This window comes from Engystomops pustulosus, chromosome 8 (assembly GCF_040894005.1).
Source record: "Engystomops pustulosus chromosome 8, aEngPut4.maternal, whole genome shotgun sequence".
NCBI classification, from domain to species: domain Eukaryota; kingdom Metazoa; phylum Chordata; class Amphibia; order Anura; family Leptodactylidae; genus Engystomops; species Engystomops pustulosus.
In genome coordinates, this window is record NC_092418.1 from 22468369 (window position 1) to 22494065 (window position 25697).

Consider the following 25697-nt stretch of genomic DNA (forward strand, 5'->3'; position numbering starts at 1 on the left):
TCCACCAAAAGGTGAAGGAACGGTGGTTGGAACCAAAGATCCAAATTTGGACTCCTTAGTCCAAAGCCCAGATCTCCCCTGGTGTAATGTCCATTCCTTGTGCCTCTTCTGCCTGTTGCATGTCCTTAGCAGTGGTTTCCCAGCAGCGATGTTACCATGAAGGCTGCTGCACAGTCTCCTCTTAGCAGTTGTTGTAGAGATGTGTCTGCTGCTAGATCTCTGTGCGGCAGTGACCTAGTCTCTAACCTGAGCTGCTGTTACCTGCAATTTCTGAGGCTGGTGACTCGGATAAACTTATCCTCCGCAGCAGAGATGACTCTTATCCTCCGCAGCAGAGGTGACTCTTATCCTCCGCAGCAGAGGTGACTCTTGGTCTCTTGGACTGACTGACCTCCATTTCTTAAAGTAATGATGGCCACTCTACCAGTCTATTCAGTAGGACTATCAGCCGTGTATCCACCTGACTTCTGCACTACACAACTGATGTTCCCAACCCCATTTATAAGGAAAGAAATCCCACTCATTACACCTGACAGGGCGACCATTTCAGGTGACTACCTCTTGTATCTCATCAAGAGAAGCCAAGAATGTGCAAAGCAGTGATCACAGCAACAGGAACCTAGAATATAAGACATATATTTTAAGTTGTATGTATATATATATATATACATATATATATATATATATATTCATCTTATTATCTCTTATCTATCTTAATTCTTTCTTCTATCTATCACCTATTTATTTATCTATATATATGTATAGATTATTTGTCGCTGTATATCTAAAAAACTGATGTACTAACTGATAGTAAAGAAAACTAACACTTTTTCTAGCTGTCCGTCTCCCATTGATTTCAATGGGAAAATTATAGAATCTGTTATGCATGGGTTTTTTTCAAACCGGAAAAAACACATGCATAACATGACGTAAAATTAATGATGTAAAAGGTATTCTTAACTTATATGTTAAACAAACGGTAATGTGAACTGACCCTTAGCAGTTTCAGTTTTTTTTTCTTTCTAACAGACTGTATTATTTGCCTATACGACTGGAAGCTGGACTCACCTATTTTTTTGCATGAAAAACGGATGCCAGTTGTTTTTCAAGTCTGATTTTTGCCACGTTTTTGTGCCTTAATGACATGCGATCCAAGTTTGTCAGACCCAACTCGCCCATGTCGCTAACACTCGTGTCCGAATCGCCAGTTGGCTATTATTTTCCAGCTTTTTATAAAATTAGTAATAATCTTCATTATTTATATAGCGCCATTATATTCTACGGCGCTTTACAAATCATAGGGGACATATACAAATATAATAAAACATGACACAGCGCAAACAATATAAATGCTGTTTTAAGGTTAATCGTATATATTTATCACACGCTTGTCCATAGGCATTATTCTAGGGAATACAAATCTGAAACCTGCAAAATGATTTCTTCACTAACCAAAAAAAATGTAGATGGACATGCCCGGTAATTTTCCCATGTGAATATTATACGTTATATTTATTATAAGTGAGCGGATGCCTCTATGGGAATACAAGGGATGAGGAGATGTTCCCTTTTACACGATGAGACCGGTAATTTACTTCCTGACGTGTCTGATGATATTCCTCTGCACACGTACTGCTACATAGCGTCATCTGATACGCTGCCGCCTCCTGTACTGTGGTCCAGCTATTGGTTTGCATTGCAGGATCTGGATGGGAGTGAATCAGCTGTATTCTTTACCCATAATGCAGACAGCCTGACGTCACATTGTCAGGGCAGGGAGGGGGGAGAGCCGCTGCCTCCTATTCCCACACTTACAGCAGAGCTGGGAGGTGCCTCTGTCTGCTAGCACCACCATCATCATCATCATCACCACCTCTATAATGAGATGGAGGGGTTCCTCTGACATCCAAGCAGGGGAGCATCATCATCATTAAGGATCACCCCACAACTAATGCAGGTGTGTTCAATCCATATTTGCAAGGGAAATCCGCTGTCGTCCGGGGTTATCCTTGCAGGGTGGGGGAGGGAGGAAGGAATCAGGTGCATAGACCCTATAGAAGAGCAGGCGAAATGCATTTTTCTTGGCCGAGCTTTGGCCATCTTTAGGATGGAGGAGATCCCCCTATAGAGGATCCTAATATTTATAGGACTGATAGACATTAGAATAGTAATGAAGGCTGCATGTCCTTCTAGCTATATGTAGAGTCCATACAGAATATATCTATAGGCACATATCGGTCATCTTGTTTTTTCACTGCCGGTCAGGGGGGGCCGTAATGATGATACAAACAGGGCGTTAGGAGGGATAGATCAGATCAGGCCGGGTCTCTGAAGTCAGTCTTGTTTTTGCAGATGGAGAGTAGTGCTGCATTGCATTGGCACCGATAGGAACCCACACAGTGGTGACAGAAGGCCCAAACACCATTCATTGCTTTGATGTAGGGATCAAGCAGCACAGAACTTCCCCGGAACATTTAACATTATTGTGTTGGATCTGTAAAGAAAATTTTATCACTAATCGAAATTGTAATCAATTGTCATTCAAACCCAAGTTGTCTTACAAGACAAAGTCAATGCATCTGATTCCTTCCAGGGAAGGGTAGTCATAAGAATAAGAAAAAGGGGATCATTGACCCATTACTAACAGATAGTACCCCAATTCCATTGACTGCTGGAGGAAAGGACCACTGCTCTTCAAGATGATGGAGATACAGATTGACGATGGGGTGGTGTACCAGGATGACTACTGTTCGGGGTCGGTTATGTCAGAGCGGGTGTCGGGCCTGGCAAACAGCATCTACAGAGAGTTTGAGCGGCTGATCCAGTGCTACGATGAGGAGGTGGTCAAGGAGCTGATGCCGCTGGTGGTCAACGTCTTGGAGAACCTTGACGCTGTCTTGACGGAGAACCAAGAACATGAGGTGGAGTCGGAGCTCCTGAAGGAGGATAATGAGCAGCTGCTGACACAATATGAGCGGGAGAAGGCCTTGAGGAAGCAGGCGGAGGAGGTGGGTACCACGGTCACTTATAGCCATTGCTGTGATTTGGTCACTGGCGCAAAGAGCTAGCACTTTGTTTTGTTGTCTGCAGGTCATCTGGTGTTGTGTAGAGTGACTTTTTGGATTAGGGCTACATCAACCATCTTATCTAAGGTCTCAGATCAGCCTAAGAGTATTGTTAAGATCCTTCTATTCTTCTTAAGACGGTTCTCTGCCTTGAAGATTTGTGGGATCCCGGTGGTTGAGATTAGCGGGATACATCTGATGTAAACATAACAATTCTCCCGCTATCAGATGAGCTCTGAACTATAAGAATGGTCAATAGTCACCAATAGTTAGGCCATTTTCTAGGGTCACTTCTAAGTTGACCCTTACACCTAAAGGATGTGAAATGCACCCAATACCGATCCCCTATAGAGGAGGAGGTTTGAGCTCACAGATTATCTTCTGAGAGGGATATTCTGGTTAAAATAAATTTCCATCTGTCCACTGGATGTAGTATTGGTGGGAATCTGATCACTGTGACTCCAACCAATGACCAAAACTGGGTTTCCCCAGGACCCTGAATCTCAGACCCAAGAACCTTAACCCCAGACACAAGACTGGGAGGGTTATTGGTGCACGTGTTACGTCCAAACATAACCTATCTCTGTTGTAGTAACCAGCAACAACCTCCCCTAATACATTTTTATGGTATTATGATCTTCCAACCTTCTAGGATCCAGAAGCTGATCACTAGAGCTAATGTTTTTCTTAGAGAAAGACTATATTTTGGTGGCAAACTGCTTTAATTGGGGTTCAGAAAATATTTATATACCCTAATATGTGACCCATTAAAAAATGGGAAGGGGGAACCTTATTACATGGTCACAGTGGAAATTGGGTACAACAAGCTGTAAGAAACCAATCCTGTCCTGTATTATAGTGGGCACACACTTATTTAAAGGAACACTCTAGTCACAGCTAAATCACCTGAAGGGAGGAGCAGGACTCTAGGGTCTAGGAATACAATGAATATGAGTCCCTTCTGGCCCTGCACCAGGCCTTATTCAATGAATTTTGTCTGACTGGAGAGTCCCTTTAAATGGGAAAAGTGTAGTGTTTCATCTTTCCTGTGGTGGCGCTGTAGGAAAGGTGAACACTTACTATCTAGCTCCCCAGCAGATTATAGTCGGGTGCCCCAGTTATAGATGCGTGGGATCGTTTCTTAAGTTCGGGTCCAGGGTTCAGGTCCGTCACTTGCGACATGGACATATTGCCGAAATACCCCCTGTCCAATCACAGCCATTGCTACTAAGTCAAATTGCTGGATTCACTGCACGGCCACCCAATCCGGCCAATATGTCCAAGTTGTGCTGGATGAACCCGAACTTAAAGTATGGGTCTGCTCATCTCTAGTCCCAATGTAAAGACGAAAAAAAAAAAATCCAAGTTTTTAGGACAAAAGTGGGTTTTATACAAATTTTAAGGACAATTGGTACAATCTTGATTCAAACCAAATAGATTCGGACACCAAAAAATTTGGCGAAAGTTTCAGCAAAATGAATCTTCGATGATTCACTAATTTCTACTGACTGCTCCTAAAATATAAAGATTGTATACATTGACACCCAAAAAAGTCCTCTCTGCCCAGGTCACTGGTCCTGCAACTATACAACCCTATACTTGTGATGGTACGAGGCATCCTCACAGCGATAACTGGGTACGGTATGTCCGTACTTGTCTCATAATGTTCGTCCTCGAAATTTTTGCAACAAACTTTCTCATATGTTCTCATAGTATGACCTCTGTGATAGCAGCTGTAACTTTATGTCATAATACAAGTAATAAAGTAGCAGTCATTTGTATTGAAGGGTCATCGAGGGTAAAGATATGGTTTCCAAAGTCACATGGCTTTGACCTCTTAAAGGGGGTTCACATGGCTGTGGCCTCTTAAAGGGGTGGTCTGAGGTTTTACGGTTGCTGTTTTCATATTGATGAGATCATTGGCAGGAAACTCTGCTACACTTTACAGCGTAGTGTATGGCTTGGCAGGCAGCTGGGGTTCTCACCGTGGCATTAGGGTCATTTCAGGTTGCGCTAGAGTGACTGTGATACAATTATACAATTGAGGGGTAACTAATAGAGTGCAGTTGCTTCCAGTCTCCAGACCCCCTTTTGATGATAGCAGTTTCATTTGCTGTACCTTCAGGGGTGCACCATCCATGAGGCAACTTGAGCATCTTGCCTCAGGCAGCAGCACCTGCAGCAGGATGTGAGAGCAGCATCATGGGTGCAATTACCTGCTATAAAACAGGACCTGACTCCTAACAATAGTGTCTCTTGACTCCTGATGCCATCATGGTTGTTATACACTGCATGGGGAACTTACTTACTAAATAACCTGTTATATTACTGGATGGGGCAGAGGGGGCGCCATTCTATAGCTCACGTCAGGCAGCAGAGGGTTTAGATTCATCCCTGTGTACAATTTACAGAGATTTTGTATTGGGACCCAGTGGTTACACCACCAAGTAGTACGCATGTTACTGTCAATATCAATCATCAAAATATAAAATCAACTTTTAGAATTATGCTAATAAGCCAAAAGTGTTAACAGAGCCCATCTCTGCTATAACTTCACAGGCTGTTACACTGTGTCCACTTCCCGCTTCTCCCTCAGCCTGCTGTAATCTCACACAGTGAGAGAGGAGACTTGCTCCTGCACAGTGTAACAGCCTGTGATGCTGCAGCACAGAGATGTTCTGGTAACACCCCACGAGAGACCTTTAGCCTCAATAGCATAAGCTTAAAAGTGGATTTTAGCAGGAAGGAGGGCATGGATAACAAATATAAGATTGCCACAATCCCAGTGCCTGGATCTATAAGTGACTTTGACTATTACTGAAAATTTTAACTGCTAGGTTTAATGTCACTCAGCTTTCCTAGAAGCTGATAATGTTTTTCTTGTCTCAGGAAAGCTGGATGACAATCTTTTGGTCATCCTCTTGCTTCTTCACTGTTGAACCATATGTGTTAATGCCATCAAGGGAGACATCTTTGAAGCACAAAAGGGTAGGAGATCTCTTGACAGCAGTTTCTTTTAGACCTAAACACTTGTGTTTGGGAACTAGCAGCACATTTTTAACTGTTTAACACGTGTTTCTAGTTCCCGAACGCAAGTGTTTAAGTCTAAATGCATCTGGATTCAGGAGTAACTCCACCTTGATACGGTTGTATCAAAACACAATTCAACTGCAACTTGTGAACCTTTATATGTCAGGATCTTGGATTTTTGTGTCCTCACACTGCTGTGCTCTGAGCTCTGTGCAGTGAAACACTTCCTTTTTCTTCGTAAAAAATGCAGCACAACTGGAAGGGCCGTGGAGTAGCTAATGATGTGTTTAGGGCACTCACCTTATCACCCTTAAAATCAATTGATCCCCAAGTTTTTTATCCAGAATAAAAAATGGAACTGCAGCAGCCGTATTTCCCACACAACTTGTCTAAAATGAATTAATGAAATGTGACCTAAATTGAGAGACTTTTGGGATACTGGGTGCAGTGTCTTTGGCTGGATATAGTCCCAGCGTGGGTTTTAAGGAAATTCAGCATCAAACTCATTAACATTCAAATTTTTCTGTACAGACAGTCCCCAGGTTACATACAAGATAGGGTCTGTAGGTTTGTTCTTAAGTTGAATTTGTATGTAAGTCGGAACCATATACTTTGTAATTGTAACTCAAGACAAATTTTTTTGGTCTCTGTGACGATTGGATTTTAAAAATGTTGGATTGTCATCAGAACCAGGTGTAACAATAAAGCTTCATTGAAGACACCATTGGTAACTGTTATAGCTGTTTATTGTAGTCTAGGGCTAAAGTACAATAAATTACCAACATCCAGAGGTCCATTTGTAACTAGGGGTCGTCTGTAAGTCGGGTGTTCTTAAGAAAATTATGCAGAATCTTTGTAGTGTTGGCGTATTAGGGGGGCTACACCCCCCACGGGTGATAAAGAGACAAGGTGCTAGAAGTAGGTGATGCCATGTTGCCCTATGGATCAATATCACAAGTCTGGAAACCCCTTTAATGTTACCTTTAATACAGTGCAATAGAACTATCATTTCACTGTGCAATAGAACTATCATTTTAGTTTTTAAAAAGCAATGTATTTTTTTTTAAACAACCAGGTCAGACACATCATTTAGAAGTTACGAGGCTACATTTACATACAATGTGACTCATATGATGGAAGATTTCTGCAAGCTGGCAATCAATCGTGATGTTGCACTAATTAGGGGAAGCTTTACATGCTGGCACTGCACATAATGGGGGCAGAGGCACAGAGAAAAGCTGAGCTCCTAATTCTCTCTTAAAGGAAATCTACCATCAAAATCCATCCTGATAAACCAGGGACATTACTCATAGATCCAGGTACTGTGACTGTGGTAATCTTCTTATATTTGTTATCCATGGCCTCCTTCCTTCTAAAATCAACTTTTAAAATTATGCTAACAAACCCAGGAGGTTTGTGAAGGGGTGTTACCAGAGCCCCTCCATGCTGCAGCTGCACAGGTTGTTACACTGTGCAGGATTACATTGTGTGAGATTACATCAGACAAAGGGAGAGAGGAAAAGCAACAGCCTGTGAAGCTACAGCACGGAGGGGCTCTGGTAACACCCCCAGAGCACTTATGGCTCATAAGCATAATTCAAAAAGTTGATTTTAGAAGAAGGAGGTCCTGGATAACAAACAGGTATAAACCTAAACTTCCTGCTGCCTTAGGCTAGCTATAGAATGGCTCCCTTTACGTCCCCATCCAATGGTAATTTATAAGGTTATTTTTATAGCATGTGGGTGCTCCACGCAGTTTCTCACACCTATGCTGAAGTCAGGTGAGATGAGACATTGGCGGGTCCTGCTCTGTAGATAACTGTGTCCGTGATGCTGCCCCCCATCTTGCTGCTGATGGTGCTGCCGTCTGAGGCAAGAGGCTCAACTCGCCTCATGGCTGAAAACAAATATTAGAAGATTACCACAGTCATGGTGCCTGGATAATGTCACTGGTTTATCATGATGGATTTTGATGGTAGATTTACTTTGAAGGGACACTCTGGGCAAAACTGATACACTTTCTGATAGAAACAATCCCTGCTTCTTTCATACCTGTGGACCCAATATGCCAGGTGATCTGGTCCATATCCACGATATCGCCCTAGGCACAAGCTGTGTCAGTGCAGAACAGTATGGGCAGATGGCAGTATGGCAGACATCCAGCTATTGTTCCTCAGCGGGAGGATCCCTGTCTCTATAGGGGATCTGGTTACTTTGCCCGTCTGTGCTATAGATCTGGTTTGCAGTGATGCATCATGGTCCAGCAGCGGGATATAATGGGCCGCCATGTGTTGCAGAGTTCTCTGGGAGTGAAGGGGTTAATGATGAGGTAATAGTGCAGGAAGGTCTGAGGATCAGTCTCCAGGGACATGATGGGCTTGGCCTGTTATCTATCATATTGTTCATCCTTCCAGGACACATCCCAGATGCATCTCCGTCTAAGAGGAGAATCCATAATTGTCCAGTTTTTGCTTTTTTTTTTTACCCCAATTTGTCCCTGGTTTTTTATAATACATATTAAAATGTATTATAATCTGTGTAATGGATTTGGATCACACTGGTTTTATCACTTCTGCTCAAAAGTTTTGGATTCACTATCATCCCCTATCCACAGTATAGAGGGAAATTTTCTTATGTGGAAGGGGGGGGGGGGGGGGGGTTTAACCGCTCAGACCCCCCATCGATCATAAGGGAAGATCTGTTACTCCCAAATGAGTGACAGGTTGATCATGTGCCTTGTCTAATCCTAATCCTATTTTAATAAGGAATTAATATAAAAGGAACATTCTAAATGGGCCCATAATTCCTTGTTGATTAGAAACATAATGTATAGCTGAGATCTGTTTTATTCATTTATTTTTCCTACTTGAAGCCACCTCAAGGGGGAGCTCAGGAGCATTAATGCATACAGCATCTTCATACATAATAATAATAATCTTTATTTATATAGCGCCATCAAATTCCGTAGCGCTTTACAAATACATTTCAATGTATGAACAGTATGCAGTCAGCTCTTGAGCTCCCCCAAGTGGTGGCTCTCGGACGACAGAATTTCAGAATTTATATCTATGGGCTTCCACAAGATACTACTTAGTCCAGTCCCTTTTGGGATTGCATTGATGATGCCACATACATTATTTACATGACCACTTCCAGACAATTCTCTGTCCTCACAGGTGACATTTGCATGTGCAGCCATGATAACACTCGTTACTATTTTTATTCCATTGTCTATTCTTAGCAACATTTTTTAAATCCTGGATCACCCCTCTAATGGTGAATGAATGGGGAAAGGAGGTTTGGCAGCAATATATAAAAATTCCCCTCTTTGCTACAAATGTTTATTCCAAAATAAAGTATTGTAGCCACTAATCTTAATTTTTTTTTTAAAAAACTACCGTTTTGGGTATACAGCTCCTCTGCAGATCTATGTGTAGAACCCTGTGTAGTCTGATTCTACAGTCCTTCTACGCATAAGAACAAAGCAGGAGATACAAATAACTTGGTGACACTGCTTGCATAAGTGTCGTTACAATGTATCAGTTGGAGGGTTTGCTGACACCATTAACAGCCTGAAGGTCACTATAGCGAAGAAGGAAATGTCCAAACACAAGTGGCTTCTATTTATCATCCCTCAATAGAAGTAAAAATTCAATTTTGAGCCTGGGCACCAGGGGATTGGCGCGAGTTGCACATTTGCACTGTGGCACGAGGAGAAATAAATTAAAAAGGGTCAACATGTTGAAATGCCAGCGCCTCCTGCCAGCAGCCGGTAATGAATGGCGGATACATGGTCAGCAGCCGGGGGCTAGACATTACACATGAGTAATGGTGATGTGCCATGAATGGGCCCCCCCTGCGCTGCTCATGATGGATATTGTTTGATGTTTTAAAGTGACAGCAACAGTTTCATCTACTGATACACTGAGCATTGTGTATAGATGAAACGAGCCTGTGCTCAGATTACAGGGCAAGTAGCTCAGTAGTCACAGACCTCTTACATCTGTCTATACTATACATTTTAGAAGTACAGTATGTATAACATGGAGTACATGCCTCACTCTGTTGTCTTGTAGCCAACTTCTCATATAGCAGTGCTGCACAGGACTTTTGTCCTACTTTTTTCTATCTGTTATATCTATTTATCTACCTATCTATATCTATCTCATATCTATCCATCTCATATCTATCTATCTATCTATCTATCTATCTATCTATCTATCTATCTCATATCTATCTATCTATCTATCTATCTATTTATCTATCATCTATCTATCTATCTATCTCCTATCTATCTATCTATCTATCTATCTATCTATCTATCTATTTATCTATCATCTATCTATCTATCTATCTCCTATCTATCTATCTATCTATTTATCTATCATCTATCTATCTATCTATCTATCTATCTATCTCCTATCTATCACATATCTATCTATCTATCTATCTCATATCTATCTATCTATCTATCTATCTATCTATCTATCTATTTATCTATCATCTATCTATCTATCTATCTATCTATCTATCTATCTATCTCATATCTATCTATCACATATCTATCTATCTATCTATCTATCTATCTCATATCTATCTATCTAATATATATCTATCTATCTCATATCTATCTATACCAAATATCGATCTATCTATAGATATCTATTAATGAATACAGCATCTTCATAGATTTCAATGTATAAACAGTATGCAGTCAGCTCTTGAGCTCCCCCGAGTGGTGGCTCTCGGGCGACAGAATTTCATAATTTATGTCTATGGGATTTGGAGCTTTCACAAGATACTACTCAGTCCAGTCCCTTTTGGGATTGCAATGATGGGCCAAAAAGGGCCAAAAGAACCTTTATTTGACAAAGACAAATTAGGTGCAAAAAATAGACTCACAAATGGCGCAAAAAGAGCTCAGGGAAGGGGGTAATAAGATAAATGACCCTCAGAATACTCTTTTGATCACTGCACCAATCATAGTGATTTGCTGAGCCAGTAAGTGGAGACCAGTAAGGCAGATGAGAGGTTGACCATTACCCTGGTTGAGGTTATAAGTGCGTCTATCTATCTATATATCTATCTGCTTTGTTTAAAGCGGGGGGGGGGGGGGGGGGGGGGAGCAGCTGTGCTGCATGTTCACACAGTGAATTATTAATGTCCGGCAGGTAATATAACCTCTCTCCGCATTATCCCTCACACTGGGGAATCTGCTCTTCCTTATTCAGGACGCCTGAGTGTATATACTGTGTGATAGGTGGATAAAAAAAGTCCCACAAAGACAAATTATTTGGGATTTTCATTGTAGTAGTAAAATTGACAGCTACAAATGTAGTAATAGCTCCATGGGGGTCATTTATCTTAGTCTGATCCACCTTTTTAGTGACTTTTTGGGTACATTTGGTTTTTCCAGCAGTTCCCCGGAGTTCTCCATGTAGCAGTTTCCTGGTTTTGTCTTTGTCTTTCTCCTGCTTCCAGACGTTTGTGCCTTATTTAACGTTGATTTACGCCTATATGGGAACAAATAATTGTGCAATAACACGCCAGTCCTGACCCTGCTTAGGAAAGGCAATGGTGTGATTTGCCCAAAAAATTGTGGCTTTTTTTAAAAATTTGCGCCTAATAAGGCACAAAAAGAACTTTATTTGACATAGACAAAGACAAATCAGGTGCAAAAAATAGACTCACAAAAGGCAGGAGGAAGTAAAATAAAATAAGATAAATGACCCCTCCTTCATGAGTTGCAGTAAAGGCATTGAAATAAAACTGAACTGCAGTACCAGACTGTGGACACTTGTGGCGCTATTAACGCCTGAGGATCTGCTCAAGTAACAAAGCCAATAAGATGATACAGGAACATATGATAGATTGAGATGAAACCTCAAGAACTGATGGAGCATAAACCATAAGCTTCAGGGCAAATCAATTATTCTGCATTTCCACAGTTCATTCACTCCAAAAAAAAAAAATCAATGCATTCAGGTTTGTAGTTTTGATATTAGCGGAGCTGCCGATAATACCCAAAACCGTTACTGATAATTAGTAGTTTTATAGGGAACTTACAATCTCAGGATTGTAGAGGAGTAGTCCGAAGTCACTACAGCTGAAGTCAGTTTTGATATGTGCCGGACATACTAATAGATTTTAACAGATGGATTATTTGTCCGTCTACATGTACTATTTTATATACAGCGCCATCGCAGATGAGATTGGATCTAGTTTATTGCAACTTAACAACTTTACTACAGGCTGTAAAGCTAGTGCTATATGTGTCTTTACTCTGCTGACATCTAGTGGTCAATAAGAAAACTTTTTTTATAGGGATAATAAAAATGAACTGAAAAAAATTTCAAAGGGGTTTTCCGCAGGATAGGGCCTAACTTGCTGATTGGTGGGGGTCTCAATGATGGGGGTCACCGTTCTCAGATCATGAGGCCTTTGGGTCAGTCGGACCTCTCATCGCTCCCCGAGATGAGCGTTAATCTCTGTTAGCGCTATAGACATGAATGGAGCAGAATGGACATGCGCAGCCATTTGCTTTGCTCATCTTGGTGAGCAAGAAGGGGACCCCATTGGACCCCTCTTTCTCGTGATCTGTGGTGGTCTTATCACTGAGACAACCACCAATCAGTAAGTTAGGCCCTATCCTTTGGAAAGGGCCTAACTTGTTTTGTGGGAAAACCCCTTTAATGAAAAATGTACTCTTTTTTTAAGTGCCATCCTTTAGGGCAAAGCCATATGTGAGTCTGGAACCAAATACAGATTGTATCGTCTGAATTATTTGTATATCTAATGTGTGCTTTTGTGCTCCACAACCTGTAACGTAACATCGTGGATGCCACCTGATCTAGTTTCTTGCAACGTAACAACTTTACTACATGTTGTAAAGCGAGTGCTGTATTTGTCTTTACTCTGCTGGCATCTAGTGGTCAATAAGAAAACTTTCTGGAAATATTTTAAACTATGGGCCACATGTATCCCTCGTTTTTTCTGTTGTTTTTGCCCTTTTCATTCAGGCGCACCGTTTTTGCGCCATTTATGTGACTTAACGCCAAACTAGCCGCGCAGCAAAAATATCCAGCTTCCCTCATTTATCCTAGCAATCCAGATGTTTTGCTGCGCCTAATGATATTCATCACTTGCAACGTTTTCATTTAGGCACAAAAACGGGCGCAAAAACACTCCAGCCCGAAGGTGGCGTTATCTGAGAAGAAAGCACTGAGCCCCTTTGCAGAACAGCTCATTTCTAGCAGCAAAGCTCAGCCAGACACTAGTACATATAATAGATACATTAGATACACTGCAGACACTAGAACATATAATACAGACATTAGATACTCTGCAGACACTAGTACAGATAATAGATACATTAGATACACTGCAGACACTGGAACATATAATACAGACATTACATACACTGCAGACACTAGTACAGATAATACAGACATTACATACACTGCAGACACTAGTACAGATAATACAGACATTACATACACTACAGACACTAGTACAGATAAGGGTACATTCACACGCGGTATGCCCGCCGTGCGGGTATACCGCCGTGTGCTGGAGAGGAGGAGGAGGTGACCCCTCCTCCCTCCATAGAGAATAGCGGCGCAGGGCCGCACACACGCCAAAAGATAGAGCATGCTCTATCTTTTTGCGGTGTGCAGCCCGGATCGGTGCCACACATGTGTGGCACCGTATCTGCGCCGCGCCGCTATTGCCGTCTATAGGGACGTACATGCGGCCGCAAATTTGCGGCCACATGTACGTCCCCGCAGACGGCCATGTGAATGTGCCCTAATACAGACACTACATGCAGGAGCTGCAGACTCTATTTACAGTTCATCACGTTCTATTTACAAAACATTCTGCAGAATCCTGAGCTCAGAGCAAGAGAGAAGAGAACTTTGCAGAATGTTGCAGAAACTACAGACAAGTGTCCCCCATGTAATTCTGCACAGTATCACCAGTGTGTCTGAGGAGGATACTGTGAGGAATTACAGGGGTGCAGCAGGAGACCAGCACTGGGGGATCCCCTCTAGGAGAAGCCCCTGCTGAGGAGGTCACTGGGTGCTGGGTGTCACACGCCTGGGTGCTGCTCTGAGTGTTATCTTCATTCTGGGCTGTGGGAGAAGCAGAGAGGAGCTTGTAGCAGGATCACATGTAAGTGCCCGAATCTAACATTGCGCCTAAACTGCACCAAAATTGCGCCTAAACTGTGTTAAAGTAAAGTGATTAATAAGAGGCAGAAAATTACCTTATCACAGTTGGTGATAATTCTGGCAAAACAGTGCGCCAGAATTTAGGCGCAACTACTACACTTAGGCGCACAAAAGTGATAAATGTGGCCCTATATTTTTATAAGGATAATACAATTTACAAAAAGAAGTTCATACAATTCGGTCTTCATTGACAGTTGTTTCCTCATGTGATGTCTCTGCTATGCATCTATGTGTATGTGTGTGTGGCCTAAATCTGAGCTGGACTATGGGATTCTATGCTGGGGTTAGATTAATATTGGGCGTGATCTCCATTTGATGATTATTTGATATTCAGTTTTTATTTCTTGCAGAAATTTATTGAGTTTGAAGATGCACTGGAGCAGGAGAAGAAGGACCTGCAATACCAAGTGGAGACCCTTGAATTCCAATCCCGGCAGCTGGAGCTGAAAACCAAAAACTATGCTGATCAGAGTAAGTGCTCTAGTAGTAGTAGTAAGTAGTATGGTCAGTATGTGACTTGTAATCTTTATTTACTATCAGTTTTCCTCTCTGCAGTCTCCATCTGTAATTTGCAGTTGTCTGAGCTGCTGGTTATAGACATAACTGCTGTGACTCACTGCTCCCCCTCCCCTCTCCATAGACTGCTATGTAATCTGACACCTCAGCGAGCTTCTGTTCACTTTGGCAGAATTCAGCAGTGATTTCAGAGTTTAAAAAAATTAGGAAGAGGTTAAGAGTCTGTCACTTCTACCTTTCATTTATGCTAAATTTCTCCTGAAGCTAGCGGCCATTTAAAGTATTGCATACGCTATTCCAAAACAGTGACATTGGTTGCATCTGATGCAATTTATCACTAATAATGTGAACAGGGCTAAGCTGCAATACCACAAACAACCTGTGGACAGGTGTGGCACTGTTTTCCAAAAGGAACAGCTAGGTTTATCTAAGCCCGTATAGCCCATTTCAAGCTGACTATACCCATTGCCACAGGTAGTTGAAGGAAATCTGCCATGAAACTGCGCATGATAAACCAGGGACATTACTCATAGATCCCGACACCGTGACTGTGGTATCTTCTTATATTTCTTATCCATGGCCTCCTTCCTTCTAAACTCAACTTTTAAAATTATGCCAATGAGCCTGAAAGGCAAAGGTGGTTCACCAGAGCCCCTCCATTCTTTAGTTTTACGGGCTGTTACATTGTGCATGAGTATGAAGGACTACTGGAGCAGTTCCCAGATACACACAGATTCGCAGGCTGTTACACAGTCTCCTCCTCCCCTCTCCTTCCCTCTGCCTGCTGTAATCTCATACAGAGGGGGAGTACAGTGTAACAGCCTGTGAAGCTATAATTAGAACAATTATAAAAGTTGATTTTAGAAGGAAGGAGACCATGGATAGCAAATATAAGAATATTACCACAGTCACGGTGTCTGGATCTATGAGTAATGTCCCTGGTTTATAGATTTTCTTTAAGCTGCAGCCTGATATATTATAGAGCTCACGAAGATGTATGGTTAGTGTTACCCTTTACTTAGATTCAATTACCTATACCACATATACAGACAGCCTGGTATCACACCATGTTCCAACGTGTAGAATGAGAATCCTGATATTGGCGACAATCCTCAATGTCCTGATGTTTGTATCTCAGTTTCCAGGCTAGAAGAGCGAGAGTCGGAAATGAAAAAAGAATACAATGCCTTGCACCAGAGACACACAGAGGTAAAGGTGGAGGGATTTGTAAAAACATTTCTTATCTTGTGCCAAGTCTCCAGAGCTGCATTCACAATTCTGGGAAACAGTCAGCAAGCTTGTGGTCTTACAGACCCTGATATAATGCAATTTTAGATTTACTATATCAGGCATGAAAATGACTAAAGCCAGCTATGAAAATATGAAACTAGTAAGGAACGCAATGCATTTTCCAGAATTGTGATTGCAGCTCTGAAGTATAACACAGACTGGAACACAGGGCTGTTATATTCAATATTTCAGTTACTGTATATTTTTTCATCATACGTCCTGCAAAGCCTCATCATGTGTTCTGTTCACCCCACAGATGATCCAGACATATATGGAACATATTGAACGGTCTAAACTTCAGCAAGTCCCTGGGAACAGCCAATCAGATGGCGGCGTCACGGGCAGAAGGTGCGGACAAGCCACAAAGTCTCAGCTTCTTCTATTGTAATATATTGCGACCCAGATCCTAATACAGCTTAAAGGACATCTACCACCAGGATGAAAGACTGCATGCAAATGAGTCTGAGGGGCTCCAGGCTCCATTAACATCTATGGAGCCTGGAGCCCCTCAGGCTCATTTGCATACAGTCCTTCATCCTCGTGGTAAATGTCCTTTAAAGTAGATTTTAGACCATATTAATGTACCCCAAATATTGGCTAACTATATACACTACAAGTTATATATGGAGGAGGTAGTGCCAAAGGATATCTGTTTTTAAAGGGGTTGTTCCAAAAAAAGGCACTTGTGGATAAGGGACTGAACGAGTAAGAAGGATGTACCCCATCATCTTGTGATTGCTTTGGAATAAGGAGTAGAGAAAATATTTAAATTGTGCTGGAGCGACCCCTGCTAAAGGGTGTAAAGAGTTGGTAGAAGAGGTGAAAGTTCTATTTAGGGTGTTCAGATAAAATCAGCTAAATGTAACCATTTTGGGGACTTTGCTCCTTCCATATTTTTCAAGTGTAAATCATTTGTAGCATTTTATTTCTATATATGTCCACATTGTTTTTCCGTACGTCTTAATGGCTGTTTGTGATACTGCGTTCAGTGACGCACATGCATGTTGGCTATTGGGGGCGCTGTTTGCACAAAATATATGGACAGAGTAAGACAAAATTGCTCCTTAGTAATGGAGGGGGCGGTCATAATACTCCATGGACTCCTACAGGACTGCAAGGGATTCCCATAGAAGTGAAAGGAGTCCTGTTTCAGCATACGAAGAACTCAAGGAAGCTATTTTCATGAGCACTGGGGGTCCCAATGGTCAGACCCAGGGGCGTAACTTGAGGGGCTGAAGAGGGTGTGGTCGCAACCGGGCCCAAGAGGTTTAGGGGGCCCATTCGGTGTCACTTTCCCATATGAGAAGACTAGTACTATAAACCATTCATATATAGTCAGGCCTGGCACAGACTTTGCACTGGGGTCCATCAGCTTCAAGTTACGCCACTGGTCACGTTACTACCCCTGGGGATCAGTCACTAATTCCATCCTATGGATAGAAAATAAGTGATCAAATGGAAAAATCCTTGAAGCTCCTGCTGATTTGTTTTGATCTGGAGGAATGAGGTTTAGCAAGTGTAGATGGGGACCTGAGGTAAAGGATGGGCTGGGATTTAAGGGCGCACATATGTTGTGGCAACAGCGCCCCCCAAGGCACCTACACACAGCTCCTATTGACTGACACGTGCCATGTCTGTGTGCCACGCTGCTGTCACCCTCGCTTATTAGACTTCTTATTTTGCACAATTTTCTGCATGGACTGGCTATCTAACCGCTGTTTTCTTGTCTTGCCTTTCGTGCTGTGTCGCGGCTGTGTTTTGGGTGTTTTGTCTGTGAATTCTCACTTCAGTCACCGCCAGTCATGGAGGAAGAGGTAAATGTCCCTGTAACTATGAGGGTTTACTCACTTGGTTATCTTCTCGAAGGCTATGGTTAAATTCCCTATAAATTAGTTCTATCCATAAAGGAAAAATGCATCTTCCATTTCATCATTTACAACCAAAATGAAAAATAATACAACTTTCCAAAATGTCAGTTATAAATCTATTGTGGCAACAGCTTCATGCAGACAAATCCATCTCTATGGTAACAGACTACAACCAAAGCCTGTGTAGTCTGAACCTTCAATTCTTTCTTGTCGAATCTTAGTAACCTATTTTGATAAGTTCTACGTTGTGCAAGTTGGAATAGAAGGTAGGGTGGATGAGAAACAGACAACACAAGGTGTTGGGCCACCATAGCTTCTACTCCTAAGTCTTCTACTCCCCCATAGGAGTAGGATAATGTCAGTCTATCTATGCTGGCTATGTAGATGTTATAATTCACCAACATATTTAGAAATCTTTCTAAGTGACTATAAAATGTTTGTTTCTTCTTACTTTGCCTTCTGACACTGTGTTATATTTTCTATCCTTTAGCCGAAAGGAGCGCCCAAACTCTCTCAACGTTTTTTCATTGGCGGACGGAATGGTACGTGGGCAGGTGGGGGGGAAGATGACCCCAAGCTCGGACCACTGGCACCTGAGTGACCTCAGCCAGCTAAAGTCCAGCTTCAATTACAAGGTTGGCTCAGATATTCATGGGAATGGAGTTTCCATCTGTCTCCATCAACAAATCCATCTCATCCATCACTTGAAATGGTCCCTGATTGGCTTTGAGGGGTGTTTTTGAGGGTGTTTTTGTGTAGTTATGACCCATGTAGTTAGACATGCTCATAGTCGCATACCCTGAATACATTGCATTATATCATCCCGTCTACTTGTTTCTTGTTCTGTGCTTATCCATATGTCCCCATCTTATATTTACATGTAAGAGCAGATTTTCCTATAACACATCCCATGACCCGGAGATCAGAAGGACCCAATACAGTGATGGGATGCAGGTTCTCCTAGACCCATGTAAAAAATAGCAGGTTCAGGGAAGTGGAGAACCCATTCGGAGTGTTAGTTGTACATAAGGGGCACCACAAGACTTAGATATGAATGGGCGCACAAAATGCCATATCCACCCATATACAGGCAGTCCCCGGGTTACATACAAGATAGGGTCTGGAGGTTTGTTCTTAAGTTGAATTTGTATGTAAGTCGAAACTGTATATTTTATAATGGAAGTTCTAGACAATTTTTTTCTTTTGCCCCAGTGACAATTGGAGTTTCAAAATTTTTGGTGTAATTGGACCAAGAATTATCAATAAAGCTTCATTACAGACATCTTACAGCTGATCATTGCAGTCTGGGACTATAGTAACATACAGAGCTTCACCAGAGGTCACAGTGGGCAGAGGGGTCCGTCTGTAACTATGGGTTGTCTGTAAGTCGGGTGTCCTTAAGTAGGGGACCGCCTGTACAGTATTTATGTCAAGTCTCGAGGGATTTTATTGGTTCTGGTATATATATATATATATATATATATATATATATATATATATATATTTGAGGCACAAGAGAATCAGGGTGAGCACTAACCTCATGAATACAGCGGACTCATAATTACAAGTCAGCAGTGTTATATTTGTCTATATTGATAGTACAGGAAGTGTGTTCCTCCAATATGGCCGCCCCTAAGAAGATCAAATAAACACATATATTCATTGTATCACCAATATTATCATACATGTAATTATAAATCTAAAAGTCTGAGTTAATATCTACTTGATCGTCTGCCAGGATGAAATGTCAGAATCTGGTCAGTCATCAGTGGCTGCCACGCCAAGCACGACTGGCACAAAATCTAATACCCCCACATCATCCGTGCCGTCGGCAGCGGTTACCCCTCTACATGACAGTCTCCAGCCCCTCCAGGACTACGGCATGACTAGCAAAAGCAAGAGAACGCGCGAGAAGAGGAACAGTCACAACATGGAGGTGCAAGTGAACCAGGAGATGAGAAACGTTAGCATAGGTAAGACATTGGTGTAGTAATGGAAACCATTGTGGTAAATAATGTCTATTATGGGAGTAGGAGCTGCTATTGGACCTAACAACCAACAAGGCTGATCTTTACTCAAGGTGCAGGCGGTAATTGAGGGGTAGGGCACCATAACTTCTCTTGCCACTTGAGAAGAATAAGTAGACCTGGTCTACAATATGAAGTTGATGTAGGGATATTGGTTGCCAGTAGAGGTCTACATCATCCACGCTTAGAGGACAGGTGGTTCTACTATTGCAAAAGACAGGAGCAAAAATGGTGACTCACAGTACCTATAGAAGCCACCAGACCATGGGACCCCCCTTTCGCTATATGCTGGCACCAAGCTTTGGTTATCAAACCCTAGAATTCATTTGTTACCAAACATTATCAAAATACTAATTGTGAGGTCCTCACCCAGGCATGGGAAGCAGTGATGAATGGTCAGATGTCCAGGACATCATCGACTCAACCCCAGAGTTGGACATGTGCCAGGATCCTCGCCTAGAACGCTCAGGAACCAGGTATACGCTCAAATATTGTTGGTTTTGATCTACCTTCCTACGTTTAGGTGTAATAATATTAAGATGTTTGTGCCTTCAGTCCGACACAGGGCATCGTGAACAAAGCCTTCGGAATCAACACCGATTCCTTGTACCACGAGTTGTCTACGGCCGGGTCTGAGGTCATCGGAGATGTTGACGAAGGAGCGGATTTACTTGGTAAGGGTAGAAATATGACTTCTTGTGCTATTATAGTCATTGGCAATTTAAATGTCATTGACTTAAATTGGAATGTGCCTACCATGTAAGAAGATGGTTTGGTACAGGTTTTCGATGATCACATTGACACAACCTCACCGAGTCAGATATATTATGTGACCAAATGATGGATATTTACAACATCTTCCAACCACAGTTGCATGGTGTGAATTATTATTATTGCTGGGTCTCCATCTTCTATTCCAGGTGTTGAAGACACCACCCCCGTGTTATGCTCCGTTGCATGTCCAATTGTTTTTAGGATTGCACTGTCTTATATGTTGATTCTAGCCATTCACTGACCCTGTCTTTCCCTTTCTCTATCCCAACCCCTCTTATGTCAATGTACTTCGCTGGACGGCCTTAATAGGAGAATTCTCAGGTGTGTACGCTTTATCATTATGTTTCCTGTCTGTTAATTCCTCCATTTTCCCTAAATTTCCTATATAACCCCTGGATGAATGGCGTTTCCTCTTCTCTGGCTGGTAATGGCTTTGACTAATCAGCCTGCAAATCATATGCTCTGAATAGACTACACATACATCCAGATCCTTTACACATTTGTAGAAATTATAATAAAACTATAAAACTAAATTTGGGGACTTTTTTTTATGAATAATAACAGCGCCCCTCTTGTCCATGGTGTGGGTCTGGTACTACAGCCAGGTTCAATTAAGTGATGGAGGCTGAGCGTCTGCAAACAACACATAGACAAGCTTGGGCCTTGTTTTTCTACAAACTTGCACGTAGGACTAGGGCGGTGCCAGATACAATTTAGGGGCTCTCTCTAAAATATATCAATATATATATATATCTGCTATAGTCTGCTATCACAGACTGCATGGGGCCTTTTATATTGGAACATTGACCCCAGTCTGGTTACCCATTTGGTTTTAACATTTCTATATCACCACACAGATTTGCCAACCTGTTCAGTATATCTGCTTGCTGTCAGTGAACGGGTGCATTATAGTTTACAGTTTGGGCTTTGCTGACACTGCATGTCTAGGCAATACACATGCAGAGATAGGAGGTAGTGGGTGCTGTAGGGTGCTGCATGGCGATAGTTGCTGGATGGGCCGATCTCCAATGATTTCTTAACCGCTACTCTGTTTTTTTCTACCCTCTTTGCTTCCTACCTTTTCTTCTTCCCATCTGGCTGCGCTCCTAGTGAGGGATGATTTCTTTGGTAAGGCTGAGGCCTGCGCTCCTCCTGGCCTCCTATTTTGTTTTTTTTTGTCTTTTATTTTTATATTTTTGCAGCAATAAAAAAAGTTGGTTTTTTTTCTTTCATTTTTGGGAATTCTGCTATATGACTTGGATATGGTGTGGTGGTTGGGGATATAAATACTGGATTCTATAGAGTCTGTAAATGTGTTATTTCTGGAGTAGATATCAAACCACAAAGGCACAAATTGAAGCCTAAGGGCCACAATGTCAACTCCATAACAGGCCCCCAATATGAATTGGCGGTATAAGCAGAATACGGGTCCCTTAGGTTTCAGGGCCTCGGGTGTGATCAGTATTACTGTCTCCGATATAGTTTGCCCAGTGGCAAATTTTAACCAAAAAGAACTCAAGCACTACATTGGGACCCCATCCTCAGGACACCAATACAATTTAGAGTTGAAGCAAAGCAGGAAGTAAAAAGCCCACCTGCTCCACCATTTATAGCCGAGCTATGCACTAGGGAACACTTAGACATGTATACAAATGGCAAATGGGCCCATGCTTACACCCCTAGTGCATATTACAGAATATGCAGCTTTCCTGTGAGTCTCGGCATCAAAATAATCAAAGCAGCAAGCGGAAGCAGCATGTACAATACTGCCCTCTGCTGGTGGGATCGCTACTCCAGAAATCTCAACTTTTTGTTCACCAGAAGGCACATGTGTAAAATCTAAATTTTTACTTTTAAATGGCCGGGACATGTCATTTATTATGCTTACAGGATCCTTACAGGGTCTTTTAAGTAACATAATAAAGTCTAATTTGCTGTGGTTTTTTTAAGGAATGGGGAAAGAAGTAGGAAATCTTCTTTTAGAAAACTCCCAGCTTCTAGAAACAAAGTAAGATGCTATTATATTTATCTATCTACCATATCTATCTACCATATCTATCTCATATCTATCTATCTATCTATCTCATATCTATCTATCTATCTCATATCTATATATCTATTTATCTTTCCATCTAAGTAGTAAAAGGAAGTCTGTAATGTCTAAAATCCCTCCCAATACAAAGATTAAGCATTTGATATGCAAATCATCTTGCAAGTGCACTGGAGGAGGGCCTGTATTCCATGTGTGCATTTATATACAATCCTTAATTTTCTAATATTCTAATTGTTTTAATTCAAGGAATGCACTAAATGTGGTAAAGAATGATTTGATAGCAAAGGTGGATCAGCTGTCAGGAGAACTAGAGGTACTGAAGGGGGAACTGGAAGCAACTAAACAGACCAAGACCAAAATGGAGACCCGTGTTAAAGAGCTGGAGGAGGAGCTTAAAAGGTATTAATGGGGGGAGATTTACCACGAAAAAATGGCGTACATATTATCAGATTTATTCGTGTATGTACTTTGACAACAGGGTATGACTTAGCATTGAGGGGTGTGTCTATATGGGAAAGGGTGTGGCCAAATACGCAAAAATATTGACCAAATATGTATGGCAAATTTTGGTGCAGAACTGGTTCTTACTAAAACATAGGTGTAAAATTAGAAGTGCTGGAAGATGCTTTAGATTTATCATCCACCATCAACCAAATTTGATAAATAAAATGCTCATTTCGACTTTCTGAGCCAAGTTCACGCTGACTAATGACTTTTTAAAACTTTTTACTTAAAGGGTGCGATCTGAAGCTATTGTCGCTATGCAAGAACCTAAGGAGGAGGTGGATGAGGTAAGTTTACCTGACGTTAATATTATAAGGGACAGTGAAATGTTTCCATCATGCATCGCCTTTATGTTATGTGTTATACAGAATTATCATTTGGTCACTTTGGTGCTGTATGGATATACCCTCCATATAGTAGCGATTGGTTATTTATATACTGTATTATATGAGCAGTATCACTTTTTTGCAGCAGAGTTCGTCTCCTTTGCAAGATAACATCCCAATTGCGCAGCGCAGGAGGTTTACACGGGTGGAGATGGCGCGTGTCCTTATGGAGAGAAACCAATATAAGGAGCGGCTCATGGAGCTACAGGAGGCGGTCAGGTGGACAGAGATGATCCGGTGAGTCAAGGGCTCAGGACCACTGCACCAAAGAAACAGACCACCAAAGTCTTTGGAGAGATTTATTAATGAGAATTTATATAACATCAATACCCTTTAGGAAATATTGCCAAATTTAGTTTTGGATGCAATTTTGTTGTTATGTATCATTGTAAACCCAAATAAAATGGTGAATATAAGAAAATCATGACTGATAATGCTGCTAATCTCATTACAGGGCCTCACGGGAACACCCATCCGTCCAGGAGAAGAAGAAATCCACAATTTGGCAATTGTAAGTATTAGTATGTGTCATCTATGAGGCATCTGTGGACGTTAGGCGTATCTACAAGTATGAGGCATTGGTGAACATATGAAGTACCTGTGTGAATGTGTGAGGTATCTTTGAGGCATTGGTGTACATATGAAGTACCTGTGTGAATGTGTGAGGTATCTTTGAGGCATCGGTGTACATATGAAGTACCTGTGTGAATGTGTGAGGTATCTTTGAGGCATTGGTGTACATATGAAGTACCTGTGTGAATGTGTGAGGTATCTTTGAGGCATCGGTGTACATATGAAGTACCTGTGTGAATGTCTGAGGTATCTTTGAGGCATTGGTGCACATATGAAGTACCTGTGTGAATGTGTGAGGTATCTTTGAGGCATTGGTGTACATATGAAGTACTGGTATGGATGTGTGAGGTATCTTTGAGGCATCGGTGTACATATGCAGTACCTGTGTGGATGTGTGAGGTATCTTTGAGGCATTGGTGAGCATATGAAGTACCTGTGTGAATGTGTGAGGTATCTTTGAGGCATTGGTGTACATATGAATTATCTGTGAGGATGTGTGAGGTATCTATAAAGCATTGACTGACATGAGGTATCTGAGACAACGGTGGTCACATGAGGTACAGTATCTATGAGATATCTGTCTGGATATATCATGCAAAGTATCTGTCAGTCATCGGAGGAAATTCGGCAACATCTCAGGTATCTGTGTGGACGTGAGAGGTATAAAGAATAACTATGAGTAACCATATACTTCGTCTGCTTCATATTTCAGCTTCAGCAGGTTGTTCAGTTCCTCCTCCAGCCCACCTCCTGCAAAGAGAACATACCCCCCTGTCAACATCCACTACAAGTCACCCACGCCGGCTGGGTTTAGTCAACGCCGCAGTCACACTATGTGTCAGATATCCACCGGAGGACGCACAATCGAATTCTTCCCTGATGAGTAAGTCGACCTCCAGTATGGTTTGGCATGATGAGACAGACCAGGGTTACATATACTGTACTTTTCGGACTATAAGGTGCACAAAAAATCCTTTGATTTTCTTAGAAATCAAAGGTGCGCCTTATAGTCCAGTGCGCCTTATATAAGAACCGTAAGACAACAGACAACAGCTGCCTTGAACTGTGCACAGGTCTGCATCTTGCTGGTCATTCATCCTTATAATCAGGTGTGCCTTATAATCCGGTGCGCCTTATATATGAACTTAGACGTTTTAGCAGGCGTTTATTGATGGTGGCCTTATAATCCGGTGCGCCTTATAGTCCGAAAATTACGGTACTTCTAAGAATATGTGACCATCTGCTTTGGAGGTTCCTTGAGGAACCTTTCAAGTGTATTTCATTAAAAAATCCCATAAATAATCCCCTAAATAAAAACCTGAAGGGCTCCATTACAGTCAGTGGAATCTGTCAGTCTAACGTGGTGGATGATGGGGCACC

The 25697-nt window shown here is 41.8% G+C and overlaps 1 protein-coding gene across 17 annotated transcripts in view; it reads left to right on the forward strand.

Moving 5' to 3' along the window:
* Nucleotides 1-1777: 1777 nt before the first annotated feature.
* The window catches only part of MAPK8IP3 (mitogen-activated protein kinase 8 interacting protein 3), a 41827-nt gene continuing 17907 nt past the window's right edge, over nt 1778-25697 (forward strand). For 3 of the 17 annotated variants that reach the window (XM_072120265.1, XM_072120273.1, XM_072120272.1), the window contains exons 1-17: nt 1779-3008; nt 14677-14797; nt 15981-16051; nt 16389-16480; nt 17923-17946; nt 18491-18635; nt 19739-19973; nt 20401-20503; nt 20583-20701; nt 21111-21122; nt 21912-21929; nt 22752-22809; nt 23101-23253; nt 23591-23645; nt 23830-23981; nt 24199-24255; nt 25030-25200. In XM_072120265.1, the coding sequence (XP_071976366.1) occupies nt 2700-3008; nt 14677-14797; nt 15981-16051; nt 16389-16480; nt 17923-17946; nt 18491-18635; nt 19739-19973; nt 20401-20503; nt 20583-20701; nt 21111-21122; nt 21912-21929; nt 22752-22809; nt 23101-23253; nt 23591-23645; nt 23830-23981; nt 24199-24255; nt 25030-25200 (1895 nt within the window). In that variant the 5' untranslated portion in view covers nt 1779-2699. Of the gene's footprint in view, nt 3009-14676; nt 14798-15980; nt 16052-16388; nt 16481-17922; nt 17947-18490; nt 18636-19738; nt 19974-20400; nt 20504-20582; nt 20702-21110; nt 21123-21911; nt 21930-22751; nt 22810-23100; nt 23254-23590; nt 23646-23829; nt 23982-24198; nt 24256-25029; nt 25201-25697 lie in introns of all 17 variants that reach the window. The other 14 variants (XM_072120277.1, XM_072120280.1, XM_072120278.1 and 11 more) reach the window with 12 other exon arrangements.